Source organism: Ambystoma mexicanum, chromosome 9 (genome assembly GCF_040938575.1).
Source record: "Ambystoma mexicanum isolate Mex_15411 chromosome 9, UKY_AmexF1_1, whole genome shotgun sequence".
Lineage (NCBI taxonomy): Eukaryota > Metazoa > Chordata > Amphibia > Caudata > Ambystomatidae > Ambystoma > Ambystoma mexicanum.
In genome coordinates, this window is record NC_090931.1 from 537,460,970 (window position 1) to 537,479,816 (window position 18,847).

General features: G+C 53.7%; 1 protein-coding gene across 2 annotated transcripts in view; it reads right to left on the reverse strand.

The window, feature by feature from the left end:
• The window catches only part of INTS2 (integrator complex subunit 2), a 1,100,863-nt gene that overhangs the window by 397,060 nt on the left and 684,956 nt on the right, over positions 1–18,847 (reverse strand). For both annotated transcript variants that reach the window (XM_069615090.1, XM_069615089.1), the window contains exon 19: positions 16,941–17,066. In XM_069615090.1, coding sequence (XP_069471191.1) covers positions 16,941–17,066 — 126 coding nt within the window. The remainder of the gene's footprint in view (positions 1–16,940; positions 17,067–18,847) is intronic.

An 18,847-nucleotide genomic window follows, 5' to 3' on the forward strand; every position in this document is an offset into this window, starting at 1 on the left:
ATTCCCAGCCTGACGACGGGGAATGTTCTAAGCATGTGAATCCATGAAAGATCCAATGCTGGAGAAATACACGAATACCACTCAATAATAAAACATTGAGCTTGGATTTAACAATAATTTTGATTCAAACAGCGTATTTTTGTGTGGCGCATGATTAAGTGTATAGGAATGTTGTATTACTCACAAATTTAACAATTTTTCAAAGTTATAGAGACACACGTGACCTGTACCGCACTTCTCGTAAGGTGATATGTGCAAATAAAATCAAAGAGTAAATTTTACCATGGAGAACATTGTTCTCCTGCACTGATAAACATATGGACTGATCAGTGCCACCAAAACAGATGAGCTTAGCAAGGTAAGTGGAGAAAAAAGGTTCTCTTACCTTCTTAAGTCTGGCAAGTTTCAAAACAATAGCAAAAAGTAGGTTGTCCCATTGATGTCTATGGAAGGAAATCAGCAAAAGAAGAATATTTCTGTACTAAAAGTAGTTTGACCTCCTTCCTGCCCCAACGCGGATGGATTTTCCATATAGAGTAAGCCCTTTCCAAGGGAAAACTCCAGCTTTCGCTGCCAAAGTGTCACCTGTGTGTGTGGCCATATGGTGCAGCTGGGTCTGTCTGCACCCAGTCCACATTTAGTTCCGAGTGTGTCTCAAGCTGGGCAGATACAGTAGCATGAGGCTGTCCATCCAGCCTCTTCAGATCAGCCTTATTGCTTGGTCTATGCTACCTAAAGTGGTTTAACTCAACTGGGGTTGTGAAAACCTTGCAAACCCTAGGTTGACTTTTCCAAGTCCTGCTACAGGTATGGACTTTGAAAAACCCCTAACATACCGTAAACATTTTCCTAGGCAAAACCTTGGGTTTAATTTTATTTTTTTTGCGGGTGTGCTGCAGGTGTGTCCCCCACAACACCCCGCTCACTATGCCACACAGTATAGTCAGCAGGGTGTTGCGGGGGACACCCCGCACAGTCTTTTTTTTTTTACTTACCTGCTATGCTACCACCAAAGGTTCGAACTTTTGGTGTTCGAACCTTTGGTGGTAGCATTTTTCGGTCGGACCTTTTTTTCGGTCTGATCGTACAAAACCGTGGTGTGAGCGTCTGCCTGGATGTGAGGACTGAGACTGTTGAGGAAAATCGCAAGTCTGCTCCTGGGCAAATGTGGGGCCAGAGGCTGTCCACCATTGGACAGCCCTTTACAGTTTGAATGGTGCATAGCTTTCCATTGGTGAGTTTGGGGTAACCCTGGCTCTAATTTAGGATAAAAGGAGGAGTCCTGCAGCCATTCATCAGATTGTTGTTTGAAGCTAGGAATCCTAAAGTTGCAACCCGCTGAAGACCCGAGGACGACCGTTGAAGACATATAGCATTACATCCAGCTAAATCCTAGTGAAGCTCTGTCTCTCTGGATCAATATTCTGAAGACCCTAGTTGGTACTCGGTCCAATGGGCTGGTAAGATCAACCAGTCCGGACCCATGCAAGAAAAGTCTGCCTCTTGGAGCCTCAGAATTATCCTGTAAACTGAACAGCTCAAGCCAAGGCATCTTGAGTTTTGGCTTGGAACTTTGCAGGTTACCAACTTGTGGCCTAAGAACAATCCTCCAGCAGAAGCTGTTCTTCATCGCAAATAGGGCTTTTTGTGAGTTTCCTGCTGCCACCTGAGCATGGTGTTAGTTGCTGCTGCCCATTTCCATCGTGTTTGGGCGTCTCCTGTCATGGTACCTGTGGCAGTCTACATCTTGGGATGCTTGGGTCATCCAACTGCAAAGTATCGGGAACAGTTTGTCAGAGCACTGAACAGCCCAGAGGTCTGCAACCTTTGGCTCCCCAGATGTTCAAGACTACAACTCCCATCAGCCCTAGATATAATTGTCAAAAACAACTGGAGAGCCGGAGGTTGCAGACCACTGGCCTAGCCGGACCGAGACCTGAACCCCAAAAAAGGCCCACGTCACCAGTGACCCCTGGACAACTTGCAACTGAACCATCTATCAAAGAAAGAGGGCCCCGCAAATCTAGACACCCTAGGGGTGGTTTCCAGTGGAAACTGAGTAAGGGGCAGGGGGGAAACGTGCGTGCCTGTTTCCAACCTGTCTGCCATAAGGTTGTAGAGCGGCAAAGGTCTCAACCTGCCACTCCCTTGTCTGGCCATGATCAGTGGAGTTCTAGCAAAGCATTTTATGGACTTCCACTAAAGTGGTGTAATTGGGACCTCTAAGCTTTTGGACTTACCTTTATTTCTTCATCACTGGAACATTTTTCTCACCTGTTAGCTTTGCAAATAGTTGCTCCTTCACTTAAAGACTTATGACCCAATGAAAAAGGTTCTGTAAGGGTGTTGAAGAAGGAAGCTGACGCAAAGGTGGCATGGTGGTGGTTATAGACTTATTTTCAGCACCAAAAATATATCTATCCCTATCTCTAGGAGGGGTTTCACTGCCTCAAAACTAATACTAAAGGGTCCGTCAGGATGTCCGTCAAAATAAATACCAGGGGGAATGCCTCCCTTCCCCTGGCATGCAGGTTCACACAGCCCTTTAACAAAGTTTACCTGCAGGAGAATTACTCCCTTTTCCTGGTGTAGCGCTACAGTTTCCAACACAGCCAGGCATAAAGACTCCCTTTCCCCGACGTCTCTATCACAACTGTCAGATCAGGACCAGGGGAATGCCTTCCTTCTCCTCGTATTGCTTGGCACAGTGCACAACAAGTTGAGGGGGAATTACTTGCTTACCCTGGAATCTTCAACACATCTCTTTGCTTATTCAGTTTCTTCTCAGTATTTGCTCTCGGGTCCCAGACCCTCCTCTTGTGGCCAGTGGTTCTCTTTTCTCCAATGTGACGAGGAAGATTTCCTCTAATACTTTCAGTGACTTCTTACTCAGACCCGTCTCTGGCTATATTCAGTAGCGGGATCGCCACTACTAATGCAAGAGGGAGCTTCGTGAACGAACCAGCCTCCCTTCTATTCCCCGTTTCCCCTCTAGGTCTCCCATACCTCCCGTTACCTTGTGTGGGATGGTGGTACGTCACCAGGACTTCCTGGGACCGCAGGTCTTCTCTCCAGCTATGCTGATTCACTGCCGTTGCTCTGTCGTCTGCGCAGTACTTCACCCATCTGTTCTGGGGCTCCATTCTCCCGCTTGGTCTTCTGCCCGGGTTCGCTCCTGCAGACCCCATGGAGGACTCTCACAGCACTTCACTGGCATCCTCTTCCCTCTGGTCCTTTCGGCAGTGCTTGGACTTCTTGTGCTGTTCACCTCCACAACTGCTGCAAGACCCGTAGGGGTTTGACACTGTCAATCTAGACACAGTTGGGCTTGACACATTTGATAGTCTTTTGTTCCCTTTTTTCTATAAGGAAAAAGTTACTTACCTGTAACTGTTGTTCTCCAGCATGGGTCTGGCATGGATTCACATGCTCATGAATATTCCCCGTCGTCAGGCTGGGAATCCTCGGTAAAGAAAAAATCAGTATCAGTTTCGTTTCTGATCTGTCTTTCGTAGTAGTAACCAATCACTGATATCTGCGTCATACTGACCACAGCCAATGACTGCCCTCTACCCAAGCCCCGCCTCTGGCAGCCATCTTCAGATTTGGCAGCACGTGAAGTGGCAGTATGACCAAGTGAAGAGCCGCAGAGGGGTAGGCGGGAGGGTTCGCATGTGAATCCATGCCAGACCCATGCTGGAGAACAACAGTTACAGGTAAGTAACTTCCTTCTACAGCATGGGGTCTGGCATGGATTCACATGCTCATGAATAAAGAATACATAGCAGTACACACATGCACAACCACGGGAGGTGGCAAAGGCTCAACATTAAGCATTACATCAAACTCAACATTAAGCAATTCTTACCTCCTCACCAGGCTCACCTTAGGCGAACAGATTGCGCAGCACTGCTTGGCCGACCCTGGACTCCTCCCTGGAATCCCGATCGACGCAGTAGAATTTCGTGAAGGTGTGCGTCGACCTCCACGTAGCAGCCATGCAGATGTCCAGCAAGGGCACACCAGATAGGAACGCTGTGGTAGCTGCGATCGCTCTGGTGGAATGGGCTCTCGGACGGCCAGGCAGCGGTCGGTTTGCCAACCGATGACAGTACATGATACAGCCGGAGAGCCATCTGGAAATGGAGGCCTTTGAGAGAGCCTTCCCCGATTGACAGGTCCAAAGTTCACAAAAAGTTGTGACGTCTTCCGAAAACACTTTGTGCGGTCCATGTAAAACTTCAGCGCTCTAGCCACATCCAGCGAGTGCAAAGTCCTTTCGGCCGGCGACGAAGGCGACGGGAAGAAAACAGGCAACACCAAGGGTTCGTTGAGGTGGAAGTCCGACGGCACCTTGGGCATGAAGGAGGGGTGCGTCCTGAGCACTACCCTCGTGTTGTGAAAAGTCAAGTACGGGGGCTTGCAGGAAAGGGCCTGGATCTCTCCCACTCTTCGTGCGGAGGTAATGGCCACAATAAACGCTGTTTTCCACGACAAGAACTTCAACGGAGCCGAGTGCAGAGGCTCGAACGGAGGTCCCATGAGCTTGGTCAGCACCACGTTGAGCTCCCAAGCCAGGGCCGGAGCCTTCACCGGCGGGAACGATCTGAACAGTCCCTTCATGAATTCTTTTACCAGACGATGAGACCACAAGGACGTCCGCCCCATGGTTCTGGTGTATCGGGAGATCGCAGCAAGATGAATCTTGATGGACGCGTGCGCCAGTCCAGCCTTGGCCAGCGTCAGAAGGTATGGCAGTACCTGGGGAGCCGTAATCCGTAGAGGGTTAACCTTCTGTGCGTGGCACCAGACAGAGAACCTCTTCCATTTGTGTCCATAGCATTTAAGAGTTGAGGACGCCCTGGCCTTTGCAAGAACCTCTCTGCAGTCGGCCGGTATGTCGTATCCTCCAAACTCTAACGCTGCAGGAGCCAGGCCTGCAAGTTCAGAGACTTCGGGTCGTGATGGAGGATGGCGCCTCCTTCCCTGGAGAGAAGATACAAGTCCACTGGCAGCTTGATTGACGGGGACGCTGACAAGTCCAGAAGGTCGGGGAACCATATCTGCCTCGGCCACGCAGGTGCGACGAGGATCATCCTGCACCATGACCTCTTGAGCTGGTTGATGAGCCGGATCAGCAATGGCAATGGAGGGAACGCGTATAGAAAGGAACAAGTTACTTACCTGTAACTGTTGTTCTCCAGCATGGGTCTGGCATGGACTCACATGCTCATGAATATTCCCCGTCGTCAGGCTGGGAATCCTCGGTAAAGAAAAACCAGTATCAGTTTCGTTTCTGATCTGTCTTTCGTAGTAATAACCAATCACTGGTCTCTGCTTCATACTGACCACAGCCAATGACTGCCCTCTACCTAAGCACCGCCTCTGGCAGCCATCTTCAGATTTGGAAGCACGTGAAGTGGCAGTATGACCAAGTGAAGAGCCGCAGAGGGGTAGGCGGGAGGGTTCGCATGTGAATCCATGCCAGACCCATGCTGGAGAACAACAGTTACAGGTAAGTAACTTGTTCCTTCTCCAGCATGGGGTCTGGCATGGACTCACATGCTCATGAATAAAGAATACATAGCAGTACACACATGCACAACCACGGGAGGTGGCAAAGGCTCAACATCAAGCATCACATCAACTCAACATTAAGCATCTTACCTCCTCACCAGGCTCACCTCAGGCGAACAGGTTGCGCAGCACTGCTTGGCCGACCCTGGACTCCTCCCTGGAATCCCGGTCGACGCAGTAGAATTTCGTGAAGGTGTGCGTCGACCTCCACGTAGCAGCCCTGCATATGTCCAGCAGGGGCACACCAGATAGGAACGCCGTGGTAGCTGCGATCGCTCTGGTGGAATGGGCTCTCGGACGGCCAGGCAGCGGTCGGTTTGCCAACCGGTGACAGCACATGATACAGCCGGAGAGCCATCTGGAGATGGAAGCCTTCGAGAGAGCCTTCCCCTGATTGACAGGTCCAAAGTTCACAAAGAGTTGTGACGTCTTCCGAAAACCCTTCGTGCGGTCCACGTAGAACTTCAGCGCTCTAGCTACATCCAGCGAGTGCAAAGTCCTCTCAGCCGGCGACGAAGGCGACGGGAAGAACACAGGTAACACCAAGGGTTCGTTGAGATGGAAGTCCGACGGTACCTTGGGCATGAAGGAGGGGTGCGTCCTGAGCACTACCCTCGTGTCGTGGAAAGTCAAGTACGGGGCCTTGCAGGAAAGGGCCTGGATCTCTCCCACTCGTCGTGCGGAGGTGATGGCCACAAGAAAAGCTGTTTTCCACGATAGAAACTTCAACGGGGCCGAGTGCAGAGGCTCGAACGGAGGTCCCATGAGCTTGGTCAGCACCACGTTGAGCTCCCACGCCGGGGCCGGAGCCTTCACCGGCGGGAACGATCTGAACAGTCCCTTCATGAACTCTTTCACCAGACGATGAGACCACAAGGACGTCCGCCCCGTGGTTCTGGTGTATCGGGAGATCGCAGCAAGATGAATCTTGATGGACGCGTGTGCCAGACAAGCTTTGGCCAGCGTCAGCAGGTACGGCAGTACTTGGGGGGCCGTAATCCGTAGAGGGTTAATCTTCTGTGCGTGGCACCAGACAGAGAACCTCTTCCATTTGTGTCCGTAGCATTTAAGAGTCGAGGACGCCCTGGCCTTTGCAAGAACCTCTCTGCAATCGGCCGGTATGTCGTATCCTCCAAACTCTAGCGCTGCAGGAGCCAGGCCTGCAAGTTCAGCGACTTCGGGTCGTGGTGGAGGATGGCGCCTCCTTCCCTGGAGAGTAGATCCGCGTCCGCCGGCAGCTTGATCGGCGGGGACGCTGACAAGTCCAGAAGGTCCGGGAACCATATCTGCCTCGGCCACGCAGGTGCGACGAGGATCATCCTGCACCGTGACCTCTTGAGCTGGTTGACGAGCCGGATTAGCAGAGGCAAGGGAGGGAACGCGTAGAGGAACAGGCCCTCCCAGGAGAACGAGAAAGCATCGCCCATGCTCCTCGTCTGGGGAAACCTGCTGGCGAACCTCCGGCACTTGGTGTTCGTCGCCGTCGCGAACAGGTCGATCTGGGGTGTGCCCCACCGTCGGAAGAGGCGATCCACCAGATCCTGCCGTAGTTCCCACTCGTGGCACGAGCGCAGCTCCCTGCTGAGTGAGTCGGCGATGGTGTTTTTTATCCCTGCCAGATGAAACGGCACCAGAAAAATCCCTTGGGCAACGGCCCAATGCCACAGGTCCTGCGCCTCCTTGGACAGCGCTGGGGACCTGGTTCCGCCCTGTTTCCTGATGTAAAACATGGTGGTGGTGTTGTCGGTGAAGATCCTCACCACCTTGCCCTTGAGGGACGGAAGGAAGGACCTGAGGGCCCAAAACACTGCACGGAGCTCCAGGACGTTGATATGCAGGGACTTCTCCGTCGGGAGCCAGAGTCCCCTTGCGTGCAGATTTTCGGTGTGCGCTCCCCACCCTTCCAGGGAGGCATCCGTGGTCACGGTCTCCTGGTGGGCTGGTGTCTGGAAGTCCATGCCCGCCGTCAAATGCGCGCGGGTGCCCCACCACCGTATCGCTCGTCGGAAACTCTCGTCGAGCTTGATCCTTTCCTCGAAGCTGCCCGTCGTCTGGATCCAGCGCGCATCCAGGAATTCTTGCAACGGGCGCATCCGGAGCCTGCACATGGGAATGAGGTAGATGCAGGAAGACATCCCGAGGAGGGACTTGATGGACCTCACTTTGGCCGCGTCGGCCACCAACATCCGTTGCACCTTGCCCAAGATGGTCCTCTCCTCCGACGGGGAGGCCAGAAGGGACACTGTGTCGAGCCTGGCTCCCAGAAACAGTGCGACTTGCGCGGGCACCAGGTGGGATTTGGCGTAGTTCACGGAGAATCCCAGGTCCATGAGGAGTTGGACGGTCGTTGCCGTGTGGACCACGGCGAGCTCCCTCGTCTTGGCGCGGATGAGCCAGTCGTCCAGGTAGGGGTAGACGTGAATCCCCTCGCGGCGCAGCTGCGCCGCCACCGGTGCGAGGCACTTGGTGAATACCCTGGGTGCCGACCGTAGTCCGAAGGGAAGGGCTTTGAACTGGTAATGACGCCCTTGGACCACGAATCTGAGGAATTTGCGGTGCCCCTTTAGGATGGGAATGTGGAAGTAGGCATCCTCCAAATCCAACGACGATAGGAAGTCTCCTTCCTCCAGCTGACCCAGGACGTGCTGGAGGGTGACCATCCGGAACTTCTGCGCCTTGATGAACTTGTTCAGACGTCGCAGGTCCAGGATGGGGCGCCATCCTCCCGTCTTCTTCTTCACGAGGAAGTATCTCGAGTAGACTCCGGAGCCCCGAAGCCTCTTTGGGACGAGTTCGATGGCGCCTTTTCTGAGCATCGCCTTTACCTCCAGGAGAAGTTGAGGGACGTGAAGTTCTTTCCTGGCCACGGGGGGGACGCGCGGGCACCTTCTTTGAAACTCGAGCGCGTGGCCCCGGGCCAGGGCGTCCAGCACCCAACGGTCGGTGGAGATGGACTCCCACACGCTGACGAAGCCCGCCAGCCGGCCTCCCACCGGGGTGCTTCGGTGGGGGCCCGACCCCACGGCCGGTTCAATCCTGCTTGGGCGCGGCCTTGCCGCCTTGACCTCCTTGGCGACGACGGCGGGGTCCGCTAGACTTGCCTCGTCCTCTGTAGGCCTCTTGCGACGACGAGCGGGCCGCTTGACGGTAGGAAGCGAAACCGCCGCCGGAACCTTTGGAGGCGCCCTTGCCTCCGCCGCTCCGAAAGGGCGTCCGTCGTTGCAGGACTCCAAGGGCCCGGGCCGTCTCAGTATCCGCCTTGATGGCCTGAAGGGAATCGTCCACTGTCTTCCCAAACAGGTTGTTCCCGTCGAAGGGCATGTCCAGGACTCTGGTCTGGACGTCCTGCCGGAAATCCGTAGCTTTGAGCCATCCACGACGTCGAAGGCAAACGCCGTTGCCCAGCTGGCGGAACCCGGTGTCGGCGATGTCCGTCGCCACGGTGATGGCGTGGTCCGAGGCCACCTCACCTTCCTGCAGGATCTCAAGGGCCTCCGCCCTCTTGTCGTCCGGCAGAAAATCCAGCAGGGGAGCTATCTTGTACCAGAGCTCCCTGTCATAGCGGGCCACGATAGCCAAGGCGTTGGCCGCTTTAATCGTCGTCGCTGCCGACGAGATGACTCTACGTCCCATAGCATCCAATTTCTTTCCCTCGCCGTCCGGCGGGGAAGTCGATGTGGAGGCCGCACCCCCCCCGCTTTCTTCCTGGCTGCCGCGGAGACGACGGAGTCCGGGGTAGGCTGCGCCCGGAGGCACAGGGGGGCCGTGTCCGGGACCCGGTACTTTTTCTCGTACCGGTCTCTTCTAGCTGGCGTCGTGGAAGGGTTCTTGAGGAGGGAAAGGCCCTCATCCCAAATGTCGTCCAACAGAGGCACTGAGAGGACCGTCTTCCTCTTGGCCTCGCGCCGCTGATAAAGGAAGCCTTCCTTTTTCTTCTCCTCAGGGCAGAGTTGGAAAAGCTCGGAAGCCCTGGAGATCATGGAGTGGAAAGATCCGATCTCGTCGGGCGGAGAAGCCCTGGTGGGAGGCGACGACGGAAAATCCTCGTCGTATGCCTCGTCGTCCGTACCCGTCGCTGCCGTGTCAGTCCCCGTATCATCCCCTCGGGTGGACGGGGAGGAGGGCTGGACGGGGCGCGACGGTTGAAAAGGAGGTGGTGGATGGATCCTTCTTTTCTTGGTAGGGGGAACACCAGAAGGTTAACGGTAGCCTCGTCCTTATCTCGGAGCATAAGGACTGTATGGCCAACAAAATGGCCGCCGAGTTGTCTTGCGGTGCTGGCAGAGGGGAATCCGACGGGCGGGCAGGGGCCCCGTCGGTATCCTCGACGATGTCGTCGTCGTCACCTGCGTCGGGGTCCATTCCGACGGGCTGGCCTTCTTCCACGCCTAGGCCGTGGCTTAAGACCTCGATCAGCTCCTCTTCTGAGGTTGAGGCCGAATCTCCGACGACGCCCTGCCCCCCCTTCTTCTTCCCCACGGAGGGTTTCACGGGGGTCCTATCGATGGGCACAAAGGAAGACTCCCTCCGAGGAGGCAGGGAGATTCTGGGCCCTGAGGTCGCCACCACTGGTGCAGCCACCACAGGCTGAGCCAGGGCCGCCGCGACCGTTTCGATAGAGAGCTTGGTCGGATGGATCAAGGCCTTCACCACCTTAGGTGCGCTCACCGCCTTATCCTTGAGGGAGGGGGCACTGCCACGCTCCTCCTCTGCCTTAGAGCTCGACCGGGGCCTCTCCAGGAGCTTCGCCGGGTGCTCGGCCTTCCTCTTACCCGACCCAGAGCGTTGGCTCGTGGTTGATGGTGCCGGGGAGGGTGCGCCCTGCCTGGCGCCCGTAGAGCCCGAACGTTCGGCGCTCCCGGTGCCAGCGGACTCGCGGTGCTTGGCCTTATGTTGGGCCCCCGTCGCCGGGGCGCCCTCAAAGGTCTTAGAAGACCGCTCGGATTTCTTCTTCTTCTCGCCAGACGGGCTCTTACCCTCCAGCCAGTTGGCGAGACGTTGATGGCGGTCCTTCATGGTCCGTTCCGACATGTTGCCGCAAAACGCACAGTCCTTCTCCACGTGCGTCTTGTCCTCATGAAGGCAGTAAAGGCAGAAAGAGTGTTCGTCCTCCTTGAAGACGTTCTGCAGCTGGCATCCAGGGCAGACCCTGAACAGCTTTCCGGGCGTCGAGCTTCCCTTCTCCTGGGCCATCTCCGAGACCGGGCCTGAGAAGCTTCTGGATTCCTCCGAAGTGTAGCTCGACGAAATCTTCACCCTTGAGGGGCACAGATGAATCCGACACGGATCCCCGTTGATCGGATGTAGGATCGGTGGAGCTTGAGGCTCTTTGACCGAAAGAATCGAAGTTTTTTTGTGAAAAAAGCGCGAAAAATAGCACTAACGCTCGAGAGCAATAGCACGAGGATCCCAACACATGAACGTGCGGTAAAAATCTGAGGATGGCTGCCAGAGGCGGTGCTTAGGTAGAGGGCAGTCATTGGCTGTGGTCAGTATGACGCAGAGACCAGTGATTGGTTATTACTACGAAAGACAGATCAGAAACGAAACTGATACTGGTTTTTCTTTACCGAGGATTCCCAGCCTGACGACGGGGAATATTCATGAGCATGTGAGTCCATGCCAGACCCCATGCTGGAGAACAGGCCCTCCCAGGGGAACGAGAAAGCATCGCCCATGCTCCTCGGCTGGGGAAACCTGCTGGTGAACCTCCGGCACTTGGAGTTCGTCGCCGTCGCGACCAGATCGATCTGGGGTGTGCCCCACCGTCAGAAGAGGCGGTCCACTAGATCCTGTCGTAGTTCCCACTCGTGGCACGCGCGCAGCTCTCTGCTGAGCGAGTCGGTGATGGTGTTTTTTATCCCTGCCAGATGAAACGGCACCAGAAACATCCCTTGGGCGACGGCCCAATGCCACAGATCCTGCGCCTCCTTGGACAGGGCTGGGACCTGGTTCCGCCCTGCTTCCTGATGTAGAACATGGTGGTGGTGTTGTAGGTGAAGATCCTCACCACCTTGCCCTTGAGGGACGGAAGAAAGGACCTGAGGGCCCAAAACACTGCACGGAGCTCCAGGACGTTGATATGGAGGGACTTCTCCGTCGGAAGCCAAAGGCCTCTCGCGTGCAGATTTTCGGTGTGCGCTCCCCACCCTTCCAGGGAGGCATCCGTGGTCACTGTCTCCTGGTGGCCGGGGGTCTGGAAGTCCATGCCCGCCGCCAGATGCGCGCGGGTGCTCCACCACTGGATCGCTCGTCGAAAACTCTCGTCGAGTGTGATCCTCTCCTCGAAGCTGCCCATCGTCTGGATCCAGCGCGCGTCTCGGAACTCCTGCAACCGGCGCATCCGGAGCCTGCACAGGCGGATGAGATAAATGCAAGAAGACATCATTCCGAGGAGGGACTTGATGGACCTCACCCTGGCCGCGTCCGCAACTAGCATCCGCTGCACCTTGCCCAAGATGGCCCTCGTCCTTTCCTCCGACGGAGAGGCCAGAAGCGACACTGTGTCCAGCTTCGCTCCCAGAAACAGTGCGAATTGCGCGGGCACCAGGTGGGACTTGGCGTAGTTTAAGGAGAATCCCAGGTCCGTGAGTAGTTGGACGGTCCTTGCCGTGTGCTCCACGGCGAGCTCCTTCGTCTTTGCTCGGATGTCGTCCAGGTAGGGGTAGACGTGGATCCCCTCTCGGCGCAGCTGCGCCGCCACTGGTGCGAGGCACTTGGTGAACACCCTGGGTGCCGACCTCAATCCGAAGGGAAGGGCTCTGAACTGGTAGTGACGCCCCTGGACCACGAACCTGAGAAACTTTCGGTGTCCCTTTAGGATGGGAATATGGAAGTAGGCATCCTCCAAATCCAACGACGACAGGAAATCGCCCTCCTCCAGTTGACCCAGGACGTGTTGGAGGGTGACCATCCGGAACTTCTGTGCCTTGATGAATTTGTTCAGTCATCGTAGGTCCAGGATGGGACGCCATCCTCCCGTCTTCTTCTTCACGAGGAAGTATCTTGAGTAAACTCCGGAACCCGAAGCCTCTTTGGGACGAGCTCGATGGCGCCCTTCTTGAGCATCGCCTTTACCTCCAAGAGAAGTTGAGGGACGTGATGTTCTTTCCTGGCCACAGGGGGGACGCGCGGGCACCTCTTTAGAAACTCGAGCGCGTGACCCTGAGCTAGGGCGTCCAGCACCCAACAGTTGGTGGAGATGGACTCCCACACGCTGACGAAGCTCGCCAGCTGGCCTCCCACCGGGGTGCTTCGGTGGGGGCCCGACCCCACGGCCGGTTCAGTCCTGCTTCGACGAGGCTTTGCCGCCTTGTCCTCCTTGGCGACGACGGCGGGGTCCGCCGGACTTGCCTCGTCCCCTGTAAGCTTCCTGTGACGACGAACGGGCCGCTTGACGGTAGGTGGAAAATCCGCCGCTGGAACCTTTGGAGGCACCCTGTTTGCCTCTGCTGCTCCGAAAGGGCGGCCGCCGTTGCTGGAGAACCCCAAGAGCCCGGGCCGTCTCCGTGTCCACCTTGATGGCTTGAAGGGAATCGTCCACTGTTTTCCCAAACAGGTTGTTTCCGTCGAACGGCATGTCCAAGACTCTGTTCTGCACGTCCTGACGGAAGTCGGTAGCCTTTAGCCATCCACGCCGCCTAAGGCACACGCCGTTGCCCAACTGGCGAAATCCAGTGTCAGCGATGTCCGTCGCAATCGTAATGGCGTGGTCCGACGCCACCTCTCCTTCCTGCAAGATCTCTAGGGCTTCCGCCCTCTTGTCGTCTGGTAGGAAGTCCAGCAGGGGGGCCAGTTTGTACGACAACTCCCTGTCGTAGCGGGCTACGATAGCCAAGGCGTTGGCCGCCTTAATCGTCGTCACTGCCGACGAGATGACCCTGCGTCCCATCGTGTCCAATTTCTTTCCCTCGCCGTCCGGTGGGGAGGTCGACGTAGAGGCCGCGCCCCCTCCGCTTTCTTCCTGGCCGCCGCAGAGACGACAGAGTCCGGGGTCGGCTGTGCCCGAAGGCACAAGGGGGCCGCGTCTGGGACCCGGTACTTCTTCTCGTACCGATCCCTTCTAGCCGGCGTCGTGGATGGGTTCTTGAGGAGGGCGAGGCCCTCATCCCAAATATCGTCCAGTAGAGGTACAGCGAGGACCGTCTTCCTCTTGGCCTCGCGCCGTTGATAAAGGAAACCTTCCTTCTTCTCTTCCGGGCAGAGCTGGAAAAGCTTGGATGCCCTGGCGATCATGGAGTGAAACGATCCAATCTCGTCGGGCGGGGAAGCCCGGGTGGGAGGTGACGACGGGAGATCCTCGTCGTAAACCTCGTCGTCTGTACCCGTCGTGGCCGTGTCAGTCCCCGTATCATCCCCACATGCCGTGGACGGGGAGGAGGGCTGAACAGGGCGCGAAGCCTGAAAAGGAGGTGGAGGATGAATCCTTCTTCTCTTAGGGGGAGGGCTCCCAGAAGGGCCTGGCTCTGGGTCACCCGTCGGGAGCGGTTCCTCCGTTGGTGGTAACGGCAGTCTCGTCCTTATCTCTGAGCATAAGGACTGTATAGCCAACAAAATGGCCGCCGAGTTGTCTTGCGGCACTGGTTGAGGGGAGTCCGACAGGCGGTCAGGAGCCCCGTCGGCACCCTCGACGTTTTCGTCGTCTCCTACGTCGGGGTCCCTCCCGACGGGCTGGTCTTCTTCCACGCCAACGCCGTGGCTTAAGACTTCGACCAGCTCCTCCTCAGAGGTTGAGGCCGAATCCACGACGACCTCCTGCCCCCCCCTTTTTCTTCTCCGTCGGAGGTTTCACAGGGGTCCTGTCGATGGGCATGAAAGAGGACTCCCTCCGCGGTGGCAGGGAGACTCTGGGCCCCGAGGTCGCCACCACTGGTGTAGCCTCCACAGGCTGAGCAAGGGCCGCCGCGACTGTCTCGATAGAGGCCTTGGCCGGATGGATTAAGGCTTTCACCACCTTAGGTGCACTCACCGCCTTCTCCATGGGGGGAGGGTCACCGCCTCGCTCCCCCTCCGATGGGGCCTTCGAGCTCGACTGGGGTCTCTCCAGGAGCTTCGCCAGGTGCTCGGCCTTCCTCTTACCCGAGCCAGAGCGTTGGCTCGTGGTTGATGGCGCCGGGGAGGATGCGCCCTGCCTGGCGCCCGTAGAGCCCGACCGTTTGGTGCTCCCGGTGCCAGCGGACTCGCGGTGCTCGGCCTTCTGTAGGACCCCCGTCGCCGGGGCGCCCTCAAAGGTCTTAGAAGACCGCTCTGACTTCTTCTTCCCGCCTGACGGGCTCTTTCCTTCCAGCCAGTTGGCGAGACGTTGATGGCGGTCCTTCATGGTCCGCTCCGACATATTGCCGCAAAACGCACAGTCCTTCTCCACGTGCGTCTTGTCCTCATGTAGGCAGTAAAGGCAAAGGGAGTGTTCGTCCTCCTTAAAGACATTCTGAAGCTGGCATCCAGGGCAGACCCTGAACAGCTTTCCGGGCGTCGAGCTTCCCTTCTCCTGGGCCATGTCCGAGATGGGCCTGAGAACCTTCTGGAGTCCTCCAAAAGCGTGGCTCGACGAAATCTTCACCCTTGAGGGGCGTAGACAAATCTGACACGGGTCCCCGTTGATCGGATGAAGAAACGGTGGAGCTTGAGGCTCTTTTGACCGAAAAAAGCGAAATTTTTTGAGAAAAAATGTGAAAAAATAGCACTAACGCTCGAGAGCAATAGCACGAGGATCCCAAAACTTGAACGTGCGGTAAAAATCTGAAGATGGCTGCCAGAGGTGGGGCTTGGGTAGAGGGCAGTCATTGGCTGTGGTCAGTATGACGCAGAGATCAGTGATTGGTTACTACTACGAAAGACAGATCAGAAACGAAACTGATATTGATATTGATTTTTTCTTTACCGAGGATTCTCAGCCTGACGACGGGAAATATTCATGAGCATGTGAATCCATGCCAGACCCCATGCTGGAGAATATAGCGTTCCTCCCATGCGGATTGTAAAAGTCCTTTGTCTCTGTTAACAACAGACTCCTTATGCCTCCTCTGGGCCACCTTGTACCAATACAAGCACAGTCAATGACCTTCATGTCTCCTGTATTGTTCTTCGTCCTAGTACTTTTGGCTTTACGATTATTTCCGGTATGGCAACAGTACCTGGATTGACTTTCAATAAAGTGGTTCAGAACATTGGAAATGGCTAGGGAATGTTGTGGAGTGACAACATTCAATGAGCTGTACCCCAGGTGATTGTCCTTGTCCCGAGATGGAGAGTCCCTCCCCATGAGGTCCTTGCGCATGAAACCGTCCTAAAGGGACTATTGGGTAGCAGCTGTGCTGCACCTCCCTAGCCTCATGGGAAAGGGCTGCCCCTTGGGGAGAAGTGATGACACCTTGTGAATCGTCACAGTACCTTCTTGGGACTCATGACTCTTAAAGACACTAGACATAATCACCATAAAAGGGGAGGACTTTTTAAATGCTATGGGGTTTTATTTTTGTAAGGCTGGGTAAAATATTTAAATTGCTGTTACACCATGTTTACATTGGTCTGTTTGAATATTAATTGCTTTTGCATTACTAGACATAGATTTTCACGTTTTCTTATTTGAATTGCTTCTCACTTAAAAGTAAAGTGTGGGAGATCTCTAGTAAGATTCGCAATTGTGAATGTATGTCTACAGTATTGATTTAGTAGTGCTACTTATATGTGATTTTCAAAGCTTGGAGTGTGTTTAGGTTCAATAAATAAAATGTTTATATTTCTTTCCTAAATTGTACTCTGTGTGTGTCTAATTGTACTATGAATACACCCCATATCTCCTGAAATCTACGTCTTACTGCTCACCTACACTATCTTGATTGAGGTTGTCTCGATCCAAGTGTCTTTTAGGGTGGCCTCTAAGAACCCTTCCCCCCCTCAGCGCTAGCTTGAAAAAACCATCATAAAAAGTGCCAAGACTTGGCTCTGGACTCAGGATCTTGGTTTCGATGCTCACTGCTTCCAAAAGCTCTTAAGTCTTAAGCAAAGGATTCCTCTCCACAACACCAGCATGCCACATGGCCACAAATAAAAGATCAGTGCAGGAAAAGAAGAGGAGCTGGCATAGCCCAATTAGCTTCTCATTACTACGCTGTGTCTAAACCTCAAATCACAAGCATTTACAGTGTGGCAAGCCTTGCCATGTCAATTGAGAAAAGATTCAATCAACTACCTAAACATTAAAACTTTTCATTGATACAGATGACCCTATAGATTCAATAACATGCAGCACATAGAAACTTACAAGGTGATCAGTGAAGGAATTAAAAATCTATTTTAAAATATTTTGTACAACAGCTCTTCAGAGCTACAGATCACATGTATCTGAGCTCTAAGGCACTCACCTGTAGACTCTTGAATCACATCGGAGGACAATTAAAGGGTCAATCATCAGGTCATTTTGGGTGTACCTGTGCTGCCGAACTAACTTCAAAGAAGGCTGAAGAGCATTAACAGTCATAACCCACAGTCTGTAAAAAAAAAAAATAATAAAGTCTGCCAAAGACAAAAAAAAAATACATGCAACACACAAGAAATGGAGAAGCCACATGGAATTAGCCCCATGCAGATTCCAGTTCTCTTAGACCTTGCTCTCCCTTCTTCCAAGATGGTTGGCAATTGCATGAAACTAAGGAAGCATGGAAAGCACTTCCTAAATATCGATGCCACTTCGGCCCAATTAATATAGGAAGGATTTTCAGAACCTTTACTGGTGTGGGCTTCTGGGAAACCAACCTTACAGTACCAGACAAGGATCAACACAAAGTCTAACCAAACCCTTGCTTAAGCAATAGACTGTCCACACAGGTATGCAATTATTTATTAAACACGCTGTTTCATCTAAGACCTCTAGACAGGTATAAACATTCACAGTTAAGTGGTCAGTTGGGTTATCCCCCATACATTAGCTTCAATACACTTTAAACAAACACTGTTAAAATAGCTAAAGTGGTGGAAAAAGAATGTTAGATTATTTAAGGTGGCAAACTAAACTGCATCCCCCGCAACCATATCTTAACAAGGACCAACAACGTTCAAGGTAAGTTACTACGATTTAAGTACTTTGTGCAGTTTTCAGAGTCACTGAAAGTTCTCTCATGGGTTTACAGAAGGCTCAATACTGACTTGAACGCATTGTTTCATAAAAATGTGCATGCTCTTTTAATTGTGCTGCTTTATCTCCATAGACATCTGTGGACCCCTCAGCGCCAACATTTTGCTGATGTTGTGAACCCGAGCTGATGTTTGCTTATCACATCTGTTTCAGGGTCAAAAATCAGTCCCTATGACGATCATTACAGGGGGACTCTGTCCTCCATTACAAAATTCCTTTTATGTTTTACACTACACCGATTAACTTACGATGAAGTTTGGTGGGGATATCCCATTTGTTTTTAGAAACTTTTTTAAAAACAAAAAGACACTTTATGGTTACTTGCATGATGTGTCCATGACGGCCTGGTGGCAGCGGTCATTTACCTGCCATGTTTTTTAGATTCTCGTGTGCACTTTTGCATTGTTACGCAAAATGCCTTTTAGAGTACCATATACTCTAAAATGCCAGTGCCACAAGATTTCTACTTGTCCTTTTTGTCCAACTTGTATTTTGGCCTTCTTCCTGCCCTCCCATGGCCAGACTTGCCATATTTGGTATGCTCTTTCTCAGGCAAAGCCTCAGCTTTACCAAGCAAAGCAGCAATGTTTGTAGCTGTATAAGGGGACTGGGACTGTCTGGTCTCGGTCCACACACTGGCCAAATTGTGCCTGTCCCTGGACAGATGTGATGGCCAAAAGCGGTCTATGATTGGACAGCCCCTGCCAGCTTGAATGGTGCAGATCATTACCATTGGTAGTCTCGGGGGTGACTCCAGCTCCAATCTGGGATAAAAGGAGGAATCCTGCAGCCATTCAACAGATTGTGGCTGGAGCTAAGACCCCTTTAAAGAGGAGCTTCCTGCTGAAGACCTGAGGCTCGTTGTTGAAGCCAACCATGTTTGTCTTCTTCAACTATCTGGGAGATTCCCTGTTCCTTTGCTGATCTTGAGAAGGCCTTAATCAATGCTTTGACCACTGGTCCAGAGGGAACATTCTGTCTCAATTCCTGCTTGAGGATTCCGCCCTTAGAAGACTTTAAAAGTATTGGAGGATAATACTAGGATTGATCAGCTCCTGTCTGGGCTACTTCGTTGCATCGGACGCTGACCTGAGTCTGGACTTGTGTTTCAAAAGTGATGTGATGGACCAGGAATGA